This window comes from Gobius niger (assembly GCF_951799975.1).
Source record: "Gobius niger genome assembly, chromosome: 10".
Lineage (NCBI taxonomy): Eukaryota > Metazoa > Chordata > Actinopteri > Gobiiformes > Gobiidae > Gobius > Gobius niger.
Window position 1 is genome coordinate 35,718,940 of NC_136861.1, and position 24,863 is coordinate 35,743,802.

At 40.2% G+C, this 24,863-nt stretch overlaps 1 protein-coding gene across 2 annotated transcripts in view; it reads left to right on the plus strand.

The window, feature by feature from the left end:
• The first annotated feature begins 4,065 nt into the window (after nucleotides 1–4,065).
• Nucleotides 4,066–24,863, plus strand: part of carm1 (coactivator-associated arginine methyltransferase 1) — a 29,892-nt gene continuing 9,094 nt past the window's right edge. The window contains exons 1-11 of one of the 2 annotated variants that reach the window (XM_079565329.1): nucleotides 4,066–4,372; nucleotides 12,424–12,549; nucleotides 14,161–14,267; nucleotides 18,289–18,393; nucleotides 19,253–19,363; nucleotides 19,540–19,717; nucleotides 20,720–20,810; nucleotides 20,912–20,993; nucleotides 22,338–22,423; nucleotides 22,505–22,594; nucleotides 24,308–24,445. In XM_079565329.1, the coding sequence (XP_079421455.1) occupies nucleotides 4,150–4,372; nucleotides 12,424–12,549; nucleotides 14,161–14,267; nucleotides 18,289–18,393; nucleotides 19,253–19,363; nucleotides 19,540–19,717; nucleotides 20,720–20,810; nucleotides 20,912–20,993; nucleotides 22,338–22,423; nucleotides 22,505–22,594; nucleotides 24,308–24,445 (1,337 nt within the window). In that variant the 5' untranslated portion in view covers nucleotides 4,066–4,149. The remainder of the gene's footprint in view (nucleotides 4,373–12,423; nucleotides 12,550–14,160; nucleotides 14,268–18,288; nucleotides 18,394–19,252; nucleotides 19,364–19,539; nucleotides 19,718–20,719; nucleotides 20,811–20,911; nucleotides 20,994–22,337; nucleotides 22,424–22,504; nucleotides 22,595–24,307; nucleotides 24,446–24,863) is intronic. The other variant, XM_079565328.1, reaches the window with a different exon arrangement.

Genomic DNA, 24,863 nt, shown 5'->3' on the forward strand with positions numbered 1-24,863 from the left:
CAGATGGTGCTTCAAACATTTTTAAATAATACCTTATTTCTAAGCTTGGAATGTTGCTCCAGGTGGATGCAGCTCAGAACACTTTTCTTCATGACGTTAGTTTTGGAATGTTGTGTCATTATTAAGGTTGGCACCGTTACATTTTTTCTTGCTTTAACAATACTTGGTTTCCGATACCAATACATAAGAGATACTTTTTCTGATACCTATTAGGGCTGAACGATATGAACAAAATTTCATATCTCAATATTTATTCCAGATATCTCAATATTGATACGATATAACTATGGGTTAGGTTAAAACCAAGCATTTTTCAGAAAAATAAAGACATAATACAAAAGAGTGCAGTTTCATTCTTTTTCGATATTAATATCTTGAATGTTCATATCTCGATATCGATACGATAAAAATATATCTTTCAGCCCTAATACCTAACTAAAATATTTGTAATCTAGAACCAGAAAACAGAACAATAATGTGTGGGAGATCTGCAACTTTACAATATCGGGTTTATCTTCAAGAAATGGTCAAAAAATTTAGAATAAAATACTTTTGGGAAACAAATAAATGAAAAATAGGGAAAATATTTGTAATTTTAAAAGAGCAAAAATTAGGGGGGAAATTTTGAAAAACAAGACAAAATTGGGGCAAAAATAAGAAAAATGTGTTGAAAAATGGTAAATGGTCTCCATTATATACTATAGTGCTTTTCTACCTTCCAAGTGTCAATACTTCATTTTTTTTGATACCAGTAGTACCTAAACATTTTTCCGATACCATACTGGTATTAACTTTGTCATATTTTTGAAGTGCTTTTCGTTGCTTTTTTGTTGTGGTTTCGACACAGTTTTCACCTTTTTGTTGTATTAATGTTGCTTTCCCGGCACGTTTTTGTCGTTCTTTTATTGCTTTGTTGCTTTTTTGTTACATTTTTATCTCTTTTCGGTGGCTTTTTTCCCAGTTGCTTTTTCAGAAAGCTTTTTAGTTTTGGGTAAAGTCAAACTGAAGCAAATGAGCTTGGTTCAGGTGGGCGTTAAGAGGTTAGTATAATCATATTTACAAACACAGAGATGTTTTATATTATAGTTATTATGTAGTTTCAGTCTCATACTCAACTTTTACTTTAGTTTTAGTCTCATTTTAGTCAGCAAAAATAAAATGATGATGAAATAGTTTAGTGGACGAAATTAGCCTTGAACCAAGAACAAGATCTTTCTGAAAGGCAGTATGACATGGAGTGGCAGCAGATGAGCAGCAGGGGGCAGCAGACAGAGCCATATCAAGACTCAGGACACTTACCAGTTCCCAAATCTGCTCCAAAATCAAACAACAACCAATCTTATACATATTTATGTGAGGTGCAGTGGTGCATTGTGAATCAAAATTATTGCTGTATCTGTTTTTTTTTTTTTACTTTCCCCTTTTGTTTCTTATATCACAACTGTTACCTCTGTTTTATTTGCTTTTACACACCAACAATGTCATTTTTGTTTTCAAGCATTAAAATAATGTATGACTCATACTTTTGTGTTTTTATTTGTGACGTTGAGGGATCGCTAACTACTGCCCGAGGATAGATTTGCCTCTTGCTACAGTACGATCATGTAATTACAGAATATTTGATCATCATGAATCAAATTACGTGAAGCTGCCCAATAAAATCCTCCAAATCAGTCACCGTGTCTGATTAATGTGTCGGCCCCCCCCTTGGACACATCTGTCATTCTCACAGCCTCGAGGAAGATGTTCAGATGATTAAAGAAATGTCCAGCCGTTTCGACTGATCTCACTTTTAGTTGTAAGTATGGAAGCATGGATGTCTCAAGATTTCTTTCCTTTTTTTTTTTCTTCCATAGGCTGCATTAATATTTAAACACCACCACTTTATCCATGTTATTAGACAGAGCTATTCAATGGCTTAACCTCTTAACCTCCACATAAAACCGAGCACTCTTTGTCCAGTTTGGCTCGTCAGTTCGGCGCCTAGTGAACTTAGTACTGACCAGAGTTTAGTCACTTTAGTACAGTAGGCTGCCCTGGAACAGATTAGGACTTGAATGGGAACAGGCGCCGGGATTGTGGATGTATAGGAGAGTCTCCAAACTGGTTTTAGGCCGCATAATCTGGCAACCCTAAGTGTGGGGCTCGTTTGGCTTTCTGATTAAATATTCATTAACAAAGAAATATTAACATTTGTAGGCAGGGGCGGACTGGGACTGAGAAACAGCCCTGGACTCTGGTCAGCCTGGCCCAAATTAGCGTAAATGTGACACTTACACAAATACATATGTTAACCTTTTTTTTTGTCACGTTGTCGCTGCATTTTTGTCATGTTTTTGTTGCTTTTTCATGACTTTTTTGTGGCTTTTTGGCCTGTTTTCGTCACTTTTTCGTTGCGTTTTCGTCTCTTGTTTTTCTGGGGTTTTTTCATGTTATTGTTGTTTTTTTCATCGCTTTTTTCATTGCTTTTTCGTCACATTTTGTTGTGTTTTTGTCACTTTTTTGTTGCTTTTCCAGCGCATTTTTGTCTTTGGATGCTTTTCTTTTAACCCCTTAACTCCCACCTGAACCGAGCACATTTTCTCCAGTTTGGCTTTACCCCAATCCAAAAGCTGCTGGGGAAAAAGGTGTGAAAATAGCGACAGAACTGAGACGAAAACAAAGATGGAAATGTGACAAGAAAGTGACAAAAAATTGACGAAAAATGATAAAAATGTAAAAAAAAAAAAGACAAAAAAGTGACAAAATGTGACAAATAAATAACAAAAAATTGATAAAAATTTGACCAAAAAATGACCAAAAAATGACAAAAATGTGATAAAAAAATGGACGAAAAATGATAAAAATGTAAAAAAGAAAAAAGACAAAAAAGTGACAAAATGTGACAAATAAATAACAAAAATATGATAAAAATTTTACAAAAAAATTGACAAAAAAATTACAAAAATGTGATAAAAAAAATTGACGGAAAATGATAAAAATGTTTAAAAAAAAGACAAAAAAGTGACAAAATGTGACAAATAACAAAAATTTGATAAAAATTTGACAAAAAATTGACAAAAAAATAACAAAAATTTGATAAAAATTTGACAAAAAAATTACAAAAAATTGACCAAAAAATTGACCAAAAAAATGACAGAAAATGTGATTAAAAAAATTGACGAAAAATGATAAAAATGTTAAAAAAGACAAAAATGTGACAAAATGTGACAAATAACAAAAATTTGATAAAAATTTGACAAAAAAATTACAAAAAATCGACAAAAAAATGACAAAAAATTGATAAAAATTTGACAAAAAAATTACAAAAAATTGACCAAAAAAATGACAGAAAATGTGATAAAAAAAATTGACGAAAAATGATAAAAATTTTAAAAAAGACAAAAAAGTGACAAAATGTGACAAATAACAAAAATTGGATAAAAAATTGACAAAAAAATTACAAAAATGTGATAAAAAAAAATTAACGAAAAATGATAAAAATGTTTTAAAAAAAAGACAAAAAAGTGACAAAATGTGACAAATAAATAACAAAAAATTGATAAAAATTTGACAAAAAAATTACAAAAATTTGATTAAAAAAATTGACGAAAAATGATAAAAATGTTTTTAAAAAAAAGACAAAAAAGTGACAAAATGTGACAAATAAATAACAAAAATTTGATAAAAAATTGACAAAAATGTGACAAAAAATGACAATAAAATGACAAAAAAGTTACAAAAATGAATTGAATACCCAACAAAAAAATGATGGAGAAAAAAAACGGTGGCCTTAGAGTCAGTGGCCCTTCTGTGCTCTTCCAGAATGGACATATGGCCAGTCCGCCCCTGTTTGTAGGCTGCATTATGTAAAAAAAAATTGTATTTGTGAATAAATTAACACTAAAACCAAGCCTAATGCATCATGCTCCAACATGCAGCATGTATGTCAGACTGGTGAAAATCTAAAAGACTAGTTACTGTTAAAGGTACTACTGGCCACATTTACCACCTCTGCCTGTGTGTGACCAAAGCAAAGACGTAAATGCAAAGCCCTGGTTGTCGCTTTAAATAAACCCTGCCGTATGGGCCTCGTGTTTACGCAGTGCTCGCCTTGAGCCGCCAGGGCCCGCTGTTTAAAGGGCTCTCTCCCGGCAGTGCGCGGCGTGGATGCCCTGGCCGCCTCCAGCAGAGAGCAGTGCGCGGTTTGGATGTGAGCGCTGCCGACCTGTCTCTACTTCCAGATCGAAGATGGCGGTCTCGGTGTTCCCCGGCGTGCGGCTCATCTCCATCGGAGACGCAAACGGAGACATACAGCGGCACTCCGAGCAGCAGCCCCTGCGGTTAGAAGTCAAAACAACACAAGACGCTGCCCTCATCAATCTCTCCAATGGTGAGTTGACCTTTTCCGCTGCGGCGCCCGGGATGTTCGGCCTGTCTTGTGCCAGGGCTAATGCTACGGCTTGCTAATGCTTATACAGCTAATCTTGGCTCGCGCTCGCTAAATTCTAGGCATTTCGCCCCGAGTAGGGGTGGCTTTGGAAGGACGAGGCTATGCGATACTCTGAGTGATACCCACGTGTGAATCTTGCGCTAACCTCCACATTTTAACAATGAATGTGATGTTATTCGTCAAGATGGTTAATGCTAGAGTTGTTACAGTTGGTTTTGTGCTTGCCTGAGCTTTAGCAAACGAGTGAACATATGCAGTTAATTATTATATTATTGGAATTGCCACATTTTCCCTCGTGCGCTGCTAACATTACAAGTGCTACTACAGTATTATTTACTACAAATACGGTATATTACAATGTAGATGAACAAATATAATTGTATGTAATATATATGATATTATAGCATATGCATAGTCATGGACCATTATGTAAATTGTATTAAAAAATAAAAATAATAATAATAATAATAATAATTAAAAAAATAATACGTTGGTAGGAGCGGTTCGGTCAACAACTGCGCGCGTGACGTAGTGACATTAATCTCCACCCCCCCTGGGCGAAATGCCTCGGTTTTAGAGAGAGCCCCTAATCTGACCGTGCATAGTGTTAGCCGCCAAGAAGCTAACCCATCTGGGGATCCCACGTCGCCTCCCCCCCCGGTAATCGCGAGGGAGCCCCAAAAACGCACACTTCTGTCGCTTTCTTTGGCAAATAACCTCCCGCTTTAGCTGAAAAGTCCTTGACTTAATTACCGACGCTGTCCGGTAGAAGTTGTCAAAACGTAGCGCAAAGCAATAACGGCGGCATAGTTGTACAAAAAGCGTGGCTAAGAAATGTGTAGTTTGATGCTAACTAGTTAAACAATGCCATTAGCCCGGCTCCAGTGATGCTGCGCGAGCGTCCAGATGCCCGCGATGTTGTGCCTTTGTCCGCAAACATCAGCGTGATGCGACTCACTGCGCTGGGAATGCACGCGCGCTTTAACTTTAGCCTCCGGAGACTCGAAACTAGTCCGCATTGGGATTCGCTTTGTTTTGGAGCGGCGTCCGAAGGGCATCACTCTGTCTGTTTGACCCGTCAGTCCAGCGGCTGCAGCATCTGTCCCGTCCCGTCACCGGCGCCATTGTCCCGAACACAACAAGTTAGAAATGTTCTACTTTGTGAGCGAACTTTAGTGTTATTTATTTTTTTGTGTGCGGGACATTGTGAATCCGGGCCCTCATTATTTATGCATTCATCTTTGTTCTCATTGGAACAATAGCCGGGTCCCGCTCCCTCCTCTCCCCACCGAGGAGCAGCTTTCACCCCCCTTTCAATGGGCCGTCCCGCTGCTCGCCTCCCCTGGGGATGCTCCAGAGAAGAATGGCTTCAAATCTGCCCTTTTACTACCACACTTCTTTATTCTTCAGATTAAGCTGTTCTCAAACGGGTCAATGACGACGGGCCGTGAAAGAGTTTGGAAATCAAGACCCAGCTTTAGCCCAAGAGTTTTGTCACGTTATCAGACGCCTCAAACAACTGAAAAATCCCACCCCAGAAATGGTTTGCATTGATGTTTAATGCGGCCCATAGCTTCACTAAAATGAGCTTTTAAATTTCAATATTAAGCTGTTAATTTCCGTGGCTGTAAAATAGGTACAGTTTAAAGCAAAAATGCAGAGTAACGTAAGCTGAATAAGAGCTTGAACTCCCACATGAACCAAGCACATTTTCTCCAACTTTCTCCATCTTTACCCAAATCTAAAAGCAAAAAAAGTGGTAAAAGAACGTCAAAAACACAGGACTAAAGAGTGATGAAAAAGCAACAGAAAAGTGATGAAAACATAGGGCTGCTCGATTATTGAAAAAATAATTGAAATCACAATTATTCAAACGATTATTTGTTGCCTTTTAAAAAAAAAAGGCTTTATTTTATTTATATACTTAATAAAAAAAACTATGCTGAATATTTTCTGTTTTCTGAACAGTCATAAAAGTACAAATGATTTCAAGTTTGCCTCGATTAAGGAGAGGTCTGTGTTTAACACCTGCCCCCTGCTGGCCAGCCCTCACACCTGCGCAAGCAAACTGAGCAGCGCGGCCTGATGACATCATCACACAGCGCTGTTTGTTTTTATGTCAGGCAAAAGCATGAGGCATGGTACGTGAAATGCGAAGGGAAAACAATCCCAGCGCCATGAAATAATGCAAGACTGCTTTGCAAAAAAAAAAAAAAAGTTTGAAAAAATGATGCTAATTTTGTAATCGTTTAGTGTAATAATCGAAATTGTAATTGAATTTCGATTAATTGCACAGCCCTATGAAAACATGACAGAAAACAAAGACGAGAACACAATTAACACTTACAAAATGTGACAAGGGCAATTAAAGCACGACTAAAGAGAGATTTAAAAAAAAAAATCAATGAGAAAGTCACAAAAAAGTGACAAAGAAGTGAAAATGCGATGGGAAAAAGTGACCCAAAGCAAGACAAAAAACACTATGAAAACATAACAGCGCTTAAAAAATGTGACAAAAGCATGTGAGGCTTCTGCAACCGCTCAAATGATAATGTTTTATCCCACAATCCTCTGCCTTGAGCATGTTTGTGTCCGGCGTGTTCACTGACAGCTGGAGTGGGCAGCACATGCAGCTCACCCTGCTCTCACCGTCCGCATGAGAATATGGTCGGGACGAAGTGATTCACCAACTTCACAGAAATGCAGAAGTGCTGAGGGGACCGTGTTCTACCCAGTGTTTTCCAACCAGGGGTTCGGGAGCCGACAGGAGCTCTTTGGAAGGATCAGGAGCCGTTGAAAAGAGCTGTGTGGTCAGGCAGGTCTGCTAATTTTACACAAGTAGGGCAGTAACTCTCCAGACAGTCAAAAGGACCTGCGTAATTAGGTTTTTGTAATGGCTGAGACTCTGAAGTTCAAGCATCCGTATCGGAACAGCAAAACAAAGCTCGATATGGCACAACATTAAACGTATTTTCATTATCAAGACTTATTACGCAATTTGTAACCGTGGCCTTACTGTCCTCTGTTGGTTTCAATCTTCACTTCTGTCTTTGTTAACTTTATACTGACTACTGATATTTGCTGCTTCTGCTTTCTTGCATTTTCCAAAACTTGTTCTTTGTGTTCTGTCCAGATAAAGGAGATAAATTCATGACAAGGGTAGGAAGTAGAGATGCACCGATACAGCTTTTTTGCTACCGATGCTGGGGGTTTGAGTATCTGCCAATATTAACCGATACCAAGAGACTTTCTTAATGTCTTTGGAGAAAGAGGAACATCCACTTTTTCACTTAGAGTGAGATCACTAACGTCTTTTCTTATGACTTTACAGAACAAGTATCTCCCTTAATAACAAACTTGAAAAACATTGAACAAGGATCACTGGACTTTAGACACTATCCTTGGCACAGGCTATTTTATATAACTATAAAGTGATCTGATCATTACAACTTGTGCATTACAAATGTCTAGTTATTCTTTAACAGCATTTCATGAAACGGAGGGTGAAATCAAACTAAGCAATAAGTTCTTAGCTTCAAAATGACATACAGCATGTCCATATTCACTTAGATTTAGTCGTGTAGAACTTGTGTTTTTGAGGTCAGAGCCAAAATTAGTATTGGTTCAGTATCGGATATTTGTTGCCAATACACAATATCTTTTTCTTCCAGTATCGTCTCTGATATCTGATACCAGACTCAGTGCATCCCTTGTAGGAAGTATGAGATTGAAGAAGCTTTGACTTTGACAAAAAGTTAATTTCCGTTATTGACAATTCTATCACACGTATCGGCTCAGAATCGATATTGTGTTGCTCTCAAAGCGTTGGTGCAAGAAGGCATCAGCTAACACTAGATACAGAGCATTACACATTAACATGCAGCAGAGGGAGGGAAAGGTTAGTCAGTTGGACCCATCACTGATCGAGACTCCGCAGGCTTCTCCATGAAGGCAGGGCTGAGGAGAATGTGACATCGGTTTAGTATACATGTATCTCCTTCTGAAACAACCCTTCGTTTTCGTTCAGTGATGCTTAAAACGGGTCAAATGGGCCCTGTCCAGATTATTGTCGAGCCAAAACACCACGGCCTTACTCCTGACGGGTCTATACAGGCAGCTTGTGTGGATTTCAGCTGTTTTACCCTCTTCAGTTTGCTTTCCACACCTCTTGTAACCCGCAGTAGAGTTGATCTAAAATAGATAATGTCTTCTAACAATAAATGTGTAAATGTTGTTGTTGTAGAGCTGCTGACTAAATATGAAGTGCACGGTTAGCAGCTTTTTATACAGAATAACCAGGGCTGCCACCAATAAATCGACTATTCAAATGAATATTTATCAACATCGCTAAGTATATAGATGGCGTACATGCCAGTAGGAGGAACCGAGATTTCACTTATTTGAGCCTTCTAAAACGTGTGTAAACACAACGCTGAGGGATCATAAAGTATAATGTTTGATCAGCGCTTTTTGCCACGAGAAAAGCCACTTCTTAATCCGGCCCAGATCCTTTTAAAAGGCGCTGGATTAGCTGCGGCTACGAGGATGTTTTCACTCTCCGCGCGGGTCTGATTTGAAACAATATGGCAGCAGCAGCATCACACATTTCACAGCCGACAGTTTACAGTCAGTTTTGAACAACAAGCATCGAGCCGCACACTTGGCAACTAATATCTTTAGCGAATAAGGGAATATTCTAGTATAGGTGTTAATTCAGGCATCGCCAAAACGCATGGTGACTTTTCTCACGTCGTGCCGTCCTAATTAGAGTTGGAGAACGATCAAAGTTGGAAATTATCCACAGGAAGTTTTGGGGAATTTATGCTGATGGTAGACGGGGAATTCAACACAACTGAAGGCTGTTTCTTTACAGAGTTTGAATTGTTCCACTTAAATGTCTTCTCTTAAGTTTTAGAGCTGTCTGAGATCGACACATTTTTGCAAACTCGGCCCAAAACAGTAAAAGCTTGGAACTTGTACAATTAATGCATGTGCAAAAGTTTAGTTTTAGTTTTTAGTTCAATTTTAGCCATGTTCTGACCTGATGTAGATGAAGTTCAGGAGCAGGACCAGACCTCACCTACGCCCTCTCCGGTCTCTGTAAATACCTCCTGGTCCCTCTCCTCAGCGTCTCCACAGCGTTTCCTACCCAGTACCCACCTTTTATATCACTACTTTTTCATTCCTTTAATCGTGAAGGCCTCCCTAACCCGCAAACCATCACAACGTTCGCCTTCAGTCGTCATCGTTTCTTGTTTTAATAAAGTTTATTTGACTGTGTTTTGAGGTTGTGGACCTTGTGAGTGAATTTTCGTAGCCTGATCATATCTGCTGGAGTTGAGCGTGTGTTGGATAGAGCGAGGCTTGTGTGGACCTCTCCCACACACCGGCTGTTGTAATGGCAAAAAAACTGGATATGCAAGACAAGTGAGAGCGCATCAAAACCAGCGAATAAAACATCATTTATATGCGAGTGTATCGACGGCCTCCAGGCACTAACACTTCGTCACCTGCGGCCAAACTGTGAACAGAAAGAGCTCCGTTCTGCACTGTGCACATACCCTCTGGTCTTCCAAGTTGCTTTTGACAAATGGAACAGAGAGAAACCGGCTGCAAATCCACAAAAAATGCCTGAAAATAAGTAGGATTGTTATATTTTACTCTATTTTACTATTTCAAAAGAACTGCTCATGAATTTTACGCTAATATTTTGAGCAATTCTTTGTCAATCTGTGTCACTTATGCTAACTGTACTTAAAGTCCACATGACAGGCTTTAATGCTTTGACTTATATACTTAATATGACTTATTTAGACTTATTCAGATGGATCACATCTGTTGTCAGTAATAATTATCATTTTATTTCAGTGACGCTACAATTTTAATGAAGAAATGTGGGGCAGAAAAGTTATTTTTATTTTAATCTTTTAAGCTGCTGACAGGAAGTGACACAGATAAAGGTCAAGTTTCACTTCCTGTCAATGTCCAATAAGGAAGTGAAACTAGAAACATCACAAAAATGCTCAAACTAAAGAAAGCTGGGCACAATTTTCAGTAAAATCATGAATATAATTGTGTTACAGCAAAACTGTGTCTAATGTATCATATGCACTTTAAAGACTAAATCAGGATCAAAACGAGGCTAAAATGGAACTAAATGAGAAAATCTCTATGCCCATTTTTTTAGTTAGGGGCAAGAGGTACTTAGTACTGCTTTAAGCCATCACTACAAATGCATTCTTCTGTTCGCAACACGGCTGCCCGGACCTGTCTGTTCTTATTTGCGTCATTGAACGTTCAGTAAAAAAGTCATCATTTAAAGAGCAGGTCTAGTGGTTATTTTATGTGTTTCCGTCTGAAAAAAACATCTGCAAACTTAAGTGTATATGATTTAGCATTTAGCTCAAATTCCACTTTTTCACGCTAATTCTCATGTAACGTAAAATCTCCAAAGATCTTTTACATTCATTCTTAATTTCTAGCAAATGTGGTTGATGGGTTTATTACAGCTGAAAAATGATGTTTGTTGGCTAAATGCTAACGCTATAAGACAGGGGTAGGCAACGTCAGGCCCGCGGGCCAAAAGCCGCCCTCCATCATCAAACTCTGGCCCTCAAGATGACTTTGGGAAATATTATGACGCAAATCAGAGATCAAATGCCTGTTAAAGTAGTCTAGAAATGTGAGAAGTACTGTCAGTTCCTTAAAATGTCTCAGCAGCGCACACCCTTTTAGGGCATAATCCTAAAAGAATACTCCAAGAATACTAAGAAATGACTTAAATCTACTTGAATTAAGAGATTAAAGCAGTACTAAGTAACGTGTTTACCTTAATAAATCCTCTTCGTAGTCCCTGTGGGGGTAATACAAGTGTTTACGGGATGATTGGAGGGTCTTTCATCTCCCCCTGGTGTCTCTGGCCAGAAAACCATGTTTGCATCTTGACTGCCACCGGTGCGGAGAAAGCAATACACACTAATGGAATCACGAAGAAGAAGCTAACATGTTAATGGGCAAAGCTAACTGCGGGCAAATGTCACTTTAAACAGTATTTACAGCCAAGTTTGAGTGAAAAAAATATTTCCATTGTATAATTGGATGCACAGTAACCCTCTCTCCCTTCGCCTTTCCTGTCAGCGTAGTATTTACTCTCCAAGACAATCAATAAGTTAAAAAATCGTAACTTGCTACTACACCTGCAGTTGCGCTTATGGCCTCTAGGGGGAAGAGTTACTTAGTACTGCTTTAAATCTAAAGAGTAGATTTGGTCTGACCTTAAAGCAGATATAGCCTATTCTTGCCAATGGGTTAGCACAAGTTTTTTCAGATTATTTTTTATAATTAATAAGTGAGAAATAAATATTTTTTTACAGTAAATGTTGATTTGTCTGATTTCCAGTGGGATTTCTATTTGTTCAATTGGCATTGGTGTTTTTTATCTGATCTTAGATTAGTTCAAACCGACTCAAATTTAACGTAAAAAAAAAACCTTTATTCAAGCGATTTTAATAATTTCCAGTGTGTATGATGTACACGACTGCCATATGTAGAAAGTGATGCTTTACTTCAATTGCTTCAGCTGGAGGGTTCGGCCCTTGGTCTTTTGACGATGAAGAAAGCCGGCCCTCCACCGAGCAGACTTGCCGACCCCTGCTATAGGCAAACTACATCGAGCAGGCTAAGCAGGCTTGCTCACGGTCCGCATAGGTTAGGCTTGAATGCCATTTCTCCTTCGAATCGGCGATCAATCTCTCAAGCCTTGTTAGCAACTTAAACCGATGCTTTAAACCAGTATGTCGACACTGATGATGGCGTATGGTGACGTCAGCAGTGTGGCTTTAACTTTGACCACCAGGACCGCCACACCTGTCCGGCGATATCATAATCCCTCCCTGTAAGCGCGACCGTGGAGGACTCCCGCTGGGTCATTGTGCGGATGTAACCGAGAAGGCGTCTCATGTGTTGTCTTTTTGTGTGTGTGTGTTTTGCAGGAGAGGAGGCGAGCGTGTTCAAGTGCTCCGTGTCCCGGGACACCGAGTGCAGCCGCGTGGGGAAGCAGTCCTTCATCATCACGCTGGGCTGTAACAGTGTGCTGCTGCAGTTCTCCTCACCAGCAGGTATGACCTCGCTACACTGGTCACACGGGACGCCCTCAAATCCAGAGCAAGGATCAAAATCTGTCTGTTTGTGAGCAGAGATTAAATCAATTCCAAATAAATCTTTTCCTTGCATTTCCTTGTTCATAGATATTAAGTTTTGATGCGCGGTAGGTCCTGAAATAGCACTGACGAAAGTGACTTGTTTGACCCCGCTCGAATGATGAATAAATGAAAAGAAAGTCTTTTATGGAGAGTGTTTTCGGCGATGGGAATTGAAGGTCACGCCGGATTGGTTGAACTGAAAATCGCAAAATTAACACAATGAATCAATGAAATGAGTCTTTGCGATGCGGATATTGCATGTGCTAATATTACGATATTGTAATATATTGTGCAGCTCTGCATGTAGGTTCTGGAATTGAAAGAACTAAACAAAACAAACATGGAGCTAGAGCTAACCCGCTATGCTTGGACCCAAAAGCATAAGGAAGGTTCATAAAGTATCTGAGTATCCGCATATATGGTAATACAACCCGAGATGAACTCTAAACTGCTACATGAAAAGCAATCAGAGTCAGTGAAACGGTGTTAATTTTGACAACATATTTTAATTTAGTCTTAGTCTTAGTCTTTTGACGAAAATGTATTTCGATTTTAGTCTAATTTTAGTCAAAAAAATATCTTCAATTTTAGTCTAGTTATACTAAAATGGCAAGTAAATTTAGTCGACTAAATTTAAGACGAATTTAGTCGACTTTGCATTGATAATATTGTTTATAATCATGTTTAATCTTGTTCCTCTGCTTCATGGAGCTGCTCCACATGAACAAAGCTCAGAGCTGTTCATTTGGCAGAGAATTTACATGATCTGAGGCTCTTTCAGACGCTCAATAGAAGTTTGGATGACTTTAGTCTCTCCTTTTCATTTTTATTTAGTCTTATTTTAGTCGACTAAAATATCTGGACATTTTAGTCATAGTTTTAGTCTCATGAAAAACTTTTAATTTAGATTTAGTCCAATTTTAGTCGTCAAAAATATCACTTTGACTAAAATTAAGACTAAATATTGACGAAATTAGCACTGCAGTGAAACCTGTGCTCTTTAGTGCTGAAGTGTCACTGTGAGTCAAAAGAGAAAGTAAAACATGTGTTTGGCCCCTCCTGTCGCCGTCTCCTCGTCTCCTCCTTCCTCTCTTTGTGTCCAAAGTTACTGCCCAAAGCAAAACTGCTGTTCTGATTCCACTGTGTTCAGACTGTGTGCTCCATCTGGCCTCTCCGTAACCATCGATAACACACAACAGCGATTTGACTGGCCGAAATAACACGCACTATAAAAAAAAGATTAAAGACTAACTTTATTGAACCAAGAGGGACATTTTGTCAAAGTAATAAAACGAATAAGCTATAAACCAATACAGCGTTGTGATAATATCAGTAATAATAAATAATCACCTTTTAGAAAAGCCCAGTATATTTCACAATAAAAATTAATGAATTGTAATAATCAATTAAAATCGTGTGATCGGTATCGGCCTATCAACATTTTAGTGATTGGTCCCCTCGACAGAGCCCTGAAGTTGGACATGTTATATATTTGTAGTAAACATGTGTTTTTCGTTTCCTGCTCAGACTTCCAGTCTTTCTACAACCTGCTGAAGAACTGCCGTGGGCACCTGAGCGAGCACTCGGTCTTCAGCGAGAGGACGGAGGAGTCCTCGGCTGTTCAGTACTTCCAGGTACCACAGTCACTCATCAAGCACATGCATATTAGCAGTTTTCTACGGGGGGGTTGAACTTTGGCGCCCTGTCAAGAAACCAAAAAACGATTTTATTCAATGTTATGACGAGCAGCTCGGTGCACGGGATGTTTTTGGCTAACTTCCTGTTGGCTAGTGTAGGGTAAAGACTGCTTCTGTCAACATTTTAACATCATCCATCCATCCAGTTTCTTCCACTTGTCCGTTGCCGGGTCATGGGGGCAGCCGAATCACAAATCACACTGCACCAGCCCCTCATGGCGACTCCTGCAGGTGGTGGGTCCACAGAAGGACGGCCTCACAATTTAACCAGGCCTGTCGGTCTCTCATAAGGGTCTTCTGAACCGCTCTTTGTCTGACCCGTCACCCAGGACCTGTTTGCCCTGGGAGACCCTACCAGGGGCACGAAGCCCCTCATTCGGGCACTCAAACCCCTCCACCACGTTATGGTGGTGGTTCCAGGGGGGGATTTTAACATAAATGAAAGGTAAACTAAAATGTATACAAAAACATATATATTTTTTGATAAACGTAAAGCCATGAGAATGAATTCAGATGGCGGTGCTATTTTTGCTAGGGTGACCAAATTCCCACTTTAAAAAAAAAAAAAAAAAAGGGAGTTTGTAGAGGTGGCCAAATCAGCATTGGGGTGAATGACTTTTTAAGCTTTTACAATTGGTTCAGTCGCTAAGTGAACTTTGTGTTTAACCAAACATGGCCAAAAGTCATGTTCTAGGTCAGGGGTAGGCAACGTCAGGCCCGGGGGCCAAAACCGGGCCTCCATAATCAAACTCTGGCCCTCGAGATGATTTTGAGAAATACTATGACCCAAATCAGAGATCAAATGCCTGTTAAAGTACTCCAGAAATGTTCAAAATACTGTAAATTCCTTAAAATATCTTAGCAGAGCACCCTTTAGGCCATAATCCTAAAAGAATACTCTAAGAATACTTGACTTAAGGCATTAAATCTAAAGACTGAGTGTTTTTGGTCTGGTCTTAAAGCAGATAAAATCTATTCTTGACAATGGAACAAGTACACGTTTTTTCTTAATTCAGATTATTTGTATAATTTCAAGTGAAAAATACAGTTTACAGTGAAAGTTAATTTGTTTGATTTCTAGTGGGATTTCTATTTGTTCAATTGGCATTGGTGTTTTTATCTGATCTTAGATTAGTTCAAAAACCTTAATTCAAGCGATTTTAAGTCATTTATCTCATTTACGCTGGACATTCTTCCAGTGTATATGATGTAAAACCCTGGCATATGTAGAAAGTGATGCTTTACTTCAATGGCTTCAGCTGGAGGGTTCGGCTCTTGGTCTTTTGATGATGAAGAAAACCGGCCCTTCACCGAGCAAACTTGCCTAACCCTGTTCTAGGTCCATCAAAAGCAGTGCTTTGGACATGGCACTGGTTCTGCCTGGAACACAGTGTGTGTAAAACCGTTATATAGTTATGGTTTTGGATAACTCTAGGAAGTATTGAAACCTGAATTTAACTTCAAATGTTTTACAGTTTGGCCCTGGACCCTTGATTCAACTGAAAAGTACAGTATTTGACGCTGCTGCTCTGTAGTGATATTAGGCAAACAGGACAGATTATACAGGAGTAAGATCAGAGCCATTGTAGACCGCATTAGTTTGTGTAGAACCTTTCCAAGTCCATCTGCTGAGTAAACCCACCCTGCACTACCGTGTCATTGACTGGGGTGCGTTTGTTTTGTGTCACAGCACCGTTTCAATGGAGCCGGTCCCACTCGCCTTTCTTTTTTTAAACTGCATTAGCATGAGAGCGCAGAGTCCCATCTGTCGCGAGCACAGAAATACTCCACACTGAGGGAGCGCGTGCCGAGCTCATGTGTTGAACAGTTGTTACTTTGTTAGCCCGCGATACCACGAGGAAACGTATCTGAAGCAGCGTTTTGCAGCAACGTGTGGAAATGAATGATTAACCTGGGACCAGTTCCACGAAGCCGTTATCAAGTTTCAGTAGCTCGGTTCATTTTCATCTCCGCTGTATGACTACACAACGCTCGGATCTGGTTCAGCGAGGTCAGTTAGCCGTTTAGCAATAGATTAAAGTAAGAAAGTACGAAAGAAAAGTCATGTTTATTTATATAGCAGCAGCTTTCACAGACAAAGTGCCTCACAAAATAACAATAAAAATACATTTCATAATATTCCTTCATAGTATTTTGTCTTACCTATTGCACAACTGCGGCGTTTAAAAAAAAAAGTGATTTTATTTCTGCTTTAGACATCCAGTTTAGGCCTAATTTAGTCCAATTGAAGAGTTTGAATAGAAGAGGGAGCGGAGTCGGGGGCAAAGCTCTCGATTTACCGATCGATCTACGTTCCCACCCTCACCTATGATCATGAGATTTGGGTAATGACCGAAAGGACAAGATCGCGGGAGGTGTTCCAGGCATGTCCTAGTGGGACAAGGCCTCGTGGAAGACCCAGGACACTCCGAGCTGGCCTGGTGTGGCCTCGGGGTCCCCCCAGAACAGCTGGGGGAGGTGTGTGTGGATCGAGAAGTGTGGGCATCTCTGCTGAGACTGCTGCCCTGGCCCTGAATAAAGCGGAAGAAACTGGATGGATGAATAGTTTCCACACCTGTTTTAAATAAGGACGCACCGCTCCGATTCTGGTAAAAATACAATATCGGGTTTCGATTCCAAATATTGGATTCATATTTTCGCGTATGAAATGCTGTTAAAGAGTGGTGGAACTAACACATTGGTTATGCACAAGTTGTAAAGATCAAATCCCTTTGAATATGCTTGGCTACAGGATAGACTTTAGGTTGCATAATGTAGTTTAGAAAAGTCCTGTGACTCTTGTGTAATGTTTGTCCATTAGTTTATTAATAGCCTAGATAACATTGATATGTACCTGCTCCTGAAGTCCTACTTAACAGTCTCCTCACCCCTCATTCTCACAGCAGTGGTCTGTTTATTTACTCGTCCTTCTCTTTAGTGAAACAGCTGCGCAGCAAAGGAGGAGCAGGACGTGAACCAAGATGTGGAAATTCTGGATATTTTTTAGTTAATATTGCATTTTCTAACCAACCAAGTGGAAGACGGTGATAATAAAGATAAATAAAGTAGTGGAGACGATGGAGAGCTCAGGCGGTCCCTTTCAGACGTCTTTATTACACCTGTTTCATGAGAGCTGAAGTAACAAGTGAATGTATCCATTGTGAGATCAAGGAAGTCTTATCTGATCTTACCCCACTCATATGCACTCAGACAGGTGCAAACCCTGTCGCTGTCTTCGGCTCCAGGCTCTGACTCTCGCTCTGTCTGCAGTGTTTACTGCACACCAGGGCGGGCGCACAGGATGCCCTCCCACGCCTGTAACGTGGGTGCAAAATGAATCTAATTGTCTCACCGCTAAAATACTATGGAAGGACAAAGTCAGCCTCCAGCGATTCACCACAGACCCACCTCTGCCACACACAGAGCAGCCGTCTGCGCAGACAGGCCGAGGAGGGCGGCTCTAAACGCAGCCACACTCCCGAGAAGAGCCGGCAGCTTGACTGCACAGAATAATATCATTGAATTGATTAACTTTTAAGTTCTTAACACGTTTTCATCAAAGGGAGAGGAAAGTCCAGTATTTTCAGTGTGCAGAAGCCGCTTTGTAACAACATGGACACTCAGCTACGGCTTATAGACAAGTATGGCCTATTTATGTAAAGCAAACATTTCTTTTTCAATTTAGTTGGTACGACTCATTTTCACAGTTGTTGGATTCGATTCTGCCAGAGTCAGAGTGCTGTAAAAGCTTAATGACAGCACTGCAAAGGAAGCAAGGAATCTTTCTCAGCCGTTATGACGCTCAGCGGCTGCCGAGCATCCTGAGCGAGTTTTCAAACTGCCGCTGTTAGCAGTCTTTAAGCATATTTAACAGGGATTATTTAACATGACTTATTTTTTAAAGTGTTTCTAGTGGCCGAGCATTCTCTGAGTGTATTTGCTGTGTGTGTGTGTGCAGTTTTATGGCTACCTCTCCCAGCAACAGAACATGATGCAGGACTACGTTCGGACAGGGACGTACCAGCGAGCCATCCTCCAGAACCACACAGACTTCAAAGACAAGGTAAAAGGCTCCAAGCTCCCGGGTATTAGTAATATTCCGGTTAAGGCAGTTTTTTGGATATGGTGTTTTATGTCACTGAGAAATCGGGAAACTCAAATCCCTTGTTTACTTATTTTAAGCTTATATTTGAGCATAATATGGTGAAAATATTAAAAGCATCAATGAGTGTGTTTACATGTGCCAGAGGAACCTGGTTAGTCGACATATCCTGGTTATGACAATAATCCTTGTTTACATGAGCAACTACAGTATCCTGGATATTTAGGCTCCAGAGAGGGGCGGAGCTAAATACGTTAGCAATGTTGCTAACGCATGACTTTTTCAGACATTTGTCTAGCACATTTGTTTAGCATTATTAATTGATAATTAATAATCCCTCGAGGCAGGAGGAGGGGCAGACGGGACGTACCGTGAAAACAGGAGACATTGCGGGCCCCATGAAAGATGCAAAACCCAACTTGTTTTCTGAAAATCCACCTCATATTTGTGTCAAAAAATCTGCTGTAAAAATGTTACAATTAGATGTGAGACAATACAATGCATGTACGTGCGTCGTCAAAAAGTTTGTGACCCGACCCAAGCCGACTCTATATATGGGCAACAGGCGGCGTCTGGTGGAACACTTTTCCAGGCCCTTCGTGAGCAGGCGCGGGCGTGCAAGCTGAGAACATATTTGTAGCATTAAAAATTGAATAGTTTGATTATTTTTCTATTTTAAAGTTAGTATTTTGGATTTTGTGAATTGTAGATTTTCTGATTTTGGTTCCTGACTGCCCATAATTCACTTTGTGGCTCTTTTGACTCGATGTAGTAAATGCAGGGTCGTCTGTTTTGAATGTGAGTTGTGCTGTCCCCACAGGTGGTGCTGGATGTGGGCTGTGGCTCGGGGATCCTGTCCTTCTTCGCGGCTCAGGCCGGAGCCAGGAAGGTGTACGCTGTGGAGGCCAGCACCATGGCCCAGCACGCAGAGGTCTGTACGGCATGGAGCACACACTCATGCACAGGATCCATTAGCTTTTTACATCATCTTACATGATGTGCTCTGAGGAAGACAGAAACCTTTGTCCCTATAAGTGTATGAAAGGACCAAATCATTCCTAAAGTCATGTATTGGAGCTGTGGGCTGACTGCTGTCTCCTCGCTCAGGTCCTGGTGAACAGTAACCGCCTGTCGGAGCGGGTGGTGGTGATCCCGGGGAAAGTGGAGGAGGTGACGCTGCCTGAGCAGGTGGACATCATCATCTCTGAGCCCATGGGCTACATGCTGTTCAACGAGCGCATGCTGGAGAGCTACCTGCACGCCAAGAAGTTCCTCAAACCAAACGGTCTGCACCATCCACACATATGAGATAAAAAGATTTTTTGAACTCTGGCTTAACACATTACACTGTTTTGGGGGTTTAGCTGTTTAGTGCCAACAATCCAGACAATTTTTCATGATATTTGTAGCACCACAGCATATTCTGTGTTATAGCATTGGACACAGTTAGTTTTGATCAAAATAATGTATGTGTGTCCAGATCTATTTCAGTTCTGTTCATCACAGAGCTACTAAAATCACACATGAGGTGTATTAGAGTGTCTCGTTTTCAAATGAAAAAAAAAAAGCAAAAACGAGGTTTTACATTGTTGGCACTCGATGTGTTAAATGTAACTTGCGCTTCATTTGTGAAGGTCAATAAAAAAGGCTAGTAATGACTTACCTCCAGTCTCTCCCCTTAAAACAGCAGTGGGGAGTGTCTTATCCTCTTTAGGACCACAGAGACCGTTTCCAATTCCATTTCCCTTGTGTACACTATTGAGGACAATAAAGAGCCTCACAGTCTATTTTCTAGTTGTTTAGCACCATAACATGAGCAAAAAAGAAGAATTTAGGACCGAAAATTCCATTGAAATAAGCCCAATGCTAAGATCAGGTGTGTGTCAACTGCAAAACGATACTTAGTAAAGTAATTATCGGTTTTGTTACTTTTTTCTCAATTTTTGGCAGCTGAAGTATCTTATTTTTCATGAAATGTCAGTAAAAAACAGATTTATTGAAGACCACTGCGTTGTGTTTTGTGATCAGCTTCATGTGATGGTCCCGATTATGACTCATCGTGCCTTCTTTTCACCGCTAATGGCAATATCATTGTATACAGTCTGACCCCTACTTTATGATCACATTTGGCACAGAATACTTCTGTAACAGATGCAGGTTGTTTCAAAGTTATTCATATTGATTTTACATGTCACAAAGCCAAATCTTCACCAGAGCGGAGCTAAAGGCTTAAGAACTGTAGCTGAAGACTGTCCCCAGCTAACCAGGAGCGGTGTGTGTGTTCCAGGTAAAATGTTCCCCACCATCGGAGACGTGCACCTGGCCCCCTTCACAGACGAGCAGCTCTACATGGAGCAGTTCACCAAGGCCAACTTCTGGTGAGGAAACCCATGACTGTGCCTCTTTTAGTTGCTATATCTGAAAAGATCACACATCTGTATGTCAACGCAGAGCCTTTACATGTGTGTTTGTGTTCCAGGTACCAGCCGTCCTTCCACGGCGTAGACCTCTCCGCACTTAGAGGAGCAGCGGTCGATGAGTACTTCCGACAGCCAATAGTAGTACGTCATCCTTACATTACACTTCTGCACATCTTAAAGCCACACTGCGGAACATTCCTGTTCTATGACCAACAATGCTTTCAGAAAAGTAAATAAAACCAAACATTGACAAACATGCTCCTCATGCTCTGCTAAATGTATTTGAAACTAATGTTGGGCAAACAGCAACATCTAATGCTAGAAGTGTATTCTATTCTTTTCATTGGTGAAACGCTACACAGTGTGGCTTTAAATATCCTTTTAAGCTTTAAATGTATTGTAATTCTAACCGCAACTTAGTATATATAATGCGCCGTTGGAAAACAATCTCCCCGTCAGCCCCTCCCCTTGCTCCCCTTTGCGGAGCAGCTGTTTCAATGAATGGTCACATTTTGGTTGCGTTTTTATACTCGTTTTTGTTGTTATTTTGACACTTTATTCAAGTAACTTTTTTCCTAAATCTTCAAGAAGCCAAACTAGAGAAAATGTGCTCAGTTCGGGTGGGGGTTAAAATATATATTTTTTAATGTACAGTAGGGGTGTAATGATACATTTTTAGACCGATACGATGCGTATCGATTTGAGGCCAAAGATTCGATATAAAACGATATCTTTTTTTTTAGACCGATACGGTTCGAGCGATACAGTGGATTTTCGATACGATATTCGATTCTTTTAACATTGGATTTTCAGCTAATTAAGCAATAATTACTACAAGTATCTGAACATAAATACAACAGAAGACATTTGCTCTGGATTTTATTTAAAAATTCACTTCAGATTTGCTGATTGTTGAATCAAACAACAGTGGACAAAATACACTCACAAAAGTGCATTAAACAGCTAAGATAAAGAGCTGTATATATATTTTAGCTACAGCATAATCTTCAGTTTATTTTCAGTTAGAGCCAGTGCTGGTGGGATACCTTTAACCTTAAGACCCATATATCGATACAAATCGATCATTATTAATTAAAAGCGATGTACATCAATGTGTGGCCAGGATCGATGCAAACTAGCCGAGCGTCGATCGATGTAGCGGATCGAAGACATAACATATGGATACATCGATTAAACGGATGAATCGTTACACCCCTAATTTACAGTGATTTCAATTAATTATAGACTACAAACAAAAAATACATGTACATTTAGACTTAAACTGAAAAAAGTCTTGTGTTAAAATTCAATTTAAAAAATTAACATTAATGTCTGGGACACTGAGGCGTAACTATATTTTTGCGCTTTCTTTTTTTAGTAAACCATTTCAATATAAAATGTAAAAAATATAAATTTTTCATCAATTTGTGTCAGAACAAGACGGGACAAACTAGGCACTAAATTGCACCTGCCTCTCTCCCACAGGACACGTTCGACATCCGTATTCTGATGGCCAAATCAGTCAAGCACACGGTCAACTTTCTGGAGACCAAAGAGGACGACCTGTACAGGTTTGGAGACGCTCGGCTCTAACGGCGTCCGTTCCACTTCTCCTTTGTGATTGACAATGTTCCTGTTTCTTTTCCCCGCAGGATAGAGATTCCCTTTAAGTTCCACATGATGCACTCGGGCCTGGTGCACGGCCTGGCCTTCTGGTTCGACGTGGCGTTCATGGGCTCAGTGTAAGTACGACCGGTCAGAGCTTTGAAGAACATGATGCTAAGTTTCGAAATGGAAAAGTGTTTAGCCTCTAACTGTGCTATCAGGGAGGAAAATAAAAACAAAATATTGAAAGTCAGTGGTGCTGCTGATCTTTGACGAAGAGCGTAATAAAGGCCCACACTCACGTTTGGAAAATGGGTGTCTTTTGGTTCAAAAACATTTTTTAACATTTTTGTAGTTTTGCACAAAACTGAAATGGGTTCAGATTTGTACCATGTTTTTATCCAATAAAATGTAGCGTAAAATGCTGCTACCAGGACATTGGGGTAAAAATATTAATTAATTGTGAAAAAATAAAATAAAACTGTATTTTAAATTCAAAAGGCAGGTGACCGGTTTGAATAATTTTGTAATTATGACTTTTATAGATGGATAGCATCTGTTGTAAGTAGTAAAATTTTATTTCAGTGAAGCAGCAAATGAATGAAGGAAAGTGATTTTTATTTTTTTATTTTATTTAGGTTTGTGAACTGGAACTGGGGAAATGCTCTTCCCATTTGTAAAATGCACATTTGCTCAACTGGGGAAGTCGGGAAATGTTGAAATCGGGCGATTTGTTCTTTTATTGTCTAATGTGAGCTTTATTTTAGAGTTTTAAACTCTGTGTGAACCGTCGTCCTTCGGGGTTACACATTTGCAAGAGAAATGCCCAGCAGTACTAGCTTTATTAAGTTTACCTTAATAAATCCTTCGTAGTCCCCCTGGGGGTAATACAAGTGTTTCTGCAAAGATTGGGGGGTCTTTAATCTCCCCCTGGTGTCTCTGGCCAGAAATCTGCAATTGCAACTTCGCTGCCTCCAGGTCGGAGTCACCAATACACAATATTAGAATCACACAGAAAAAGCTAACATGCTAACGGGCAAAGCTAACTGCGGGCTAGCTCCACTTAAACAGTATTTACAGCCAAGTTTGAGATGAAAAAATGATTTCCATTGTGTAATTGGATGAACAATATCCCTCTGTCCCTTTGTCTTTCCTGTCAGCGTAGGATTTACTCTCACGACAATTAATGAGTAAAAAATCGTAATGACACCTGCAGTGACACTTATGGCCTCTAGGGGTTGTTACTTAGTACTGCTTTAGTGCTAGCAAAAAGAAAATGAACAAACCAAAGTTCAGCTTTTGAGATGCTAATGCCAAAACGGTTAGCTCAGCTACGTGCTAATCAGTGATTTTATTTAATGACATCATAAGAAGCACCTCAACACAAACCAACTGGGCACAATGAACACGAGCTCCTCAGTCCACACAGATGGAGGTGAAGTTCCATAGGATTCTAACCCCCCCTTTTGTCATTAAATTAACACGGTTGGCACCGCAACTGTTTAAAATGGTTTACCTCCGTTTGTCACTTTCTGTCAGTGTAAATAAGAAATAAGGAAGTGAAACGATAAACATCACAAAAAAATGTTTCAGCACAAAAATTCTGTCTAATGTGTCATATACAGTTTTAAGATTTGGCACCATGAATCACTCAATTATGGGAAAAGCTGCACACTGGAGTTTATATCTAGAACAAACTGACTGAATAAAGTGAAATATCAAGTATGTTTTTGACGAGGGAACGTTCTAACTAGAAAAACATTCTGTCTCCAGACCAAAGCATGTTGCGTCCCCTAAATAAGAAGCTTGTGATTGTGGAGAATATCAGTCTTGTTTGTTTGCCGCCGCAGAATGACCATCTGGCTGTCCACGGCGCCCACAGAGCCGCTCACCCACTGGTACCAGGTCCGCTGTCTGCTGCAGTCGCCCCTCTTCACCAAGGCCGGGGACACGCTGTCGGGGACCGCCATGCTGGTGGCCAACAAGAGGTACTACGCCAACAACACAGGACACAGGACATGCTGAAGTCTGACGGGAAATCTGACGGCTCCAGGATCAATTGTAATGTGAATGGTGGCAGTTAGCAAATCGCAGCGGTTATTTAGGGAGGTTCATAGCCGAGACTTTAAAGCATCGTCGACCGGACTGGATTGATTAAAGTGATAGTCTGCAAGTGAGTAGTGATAGAGTGAATTATGAAAGTGAATCAAATTCCTCCCCTTTAGCCAGAAAGCCCTTCTTGGGCCGTTTCCACACAAACTTATTCCCATGACAACGGGCATCAACGTGTCAATGCACAGACACGCGTGCACGTACGTGCACACTTGCCCGATGTTATGCGGTGGTCCCTCCTCTCCCTCATGGTTAAATGTACTGAGGCTGATACCCAAAGTGAAGAGTAATGCA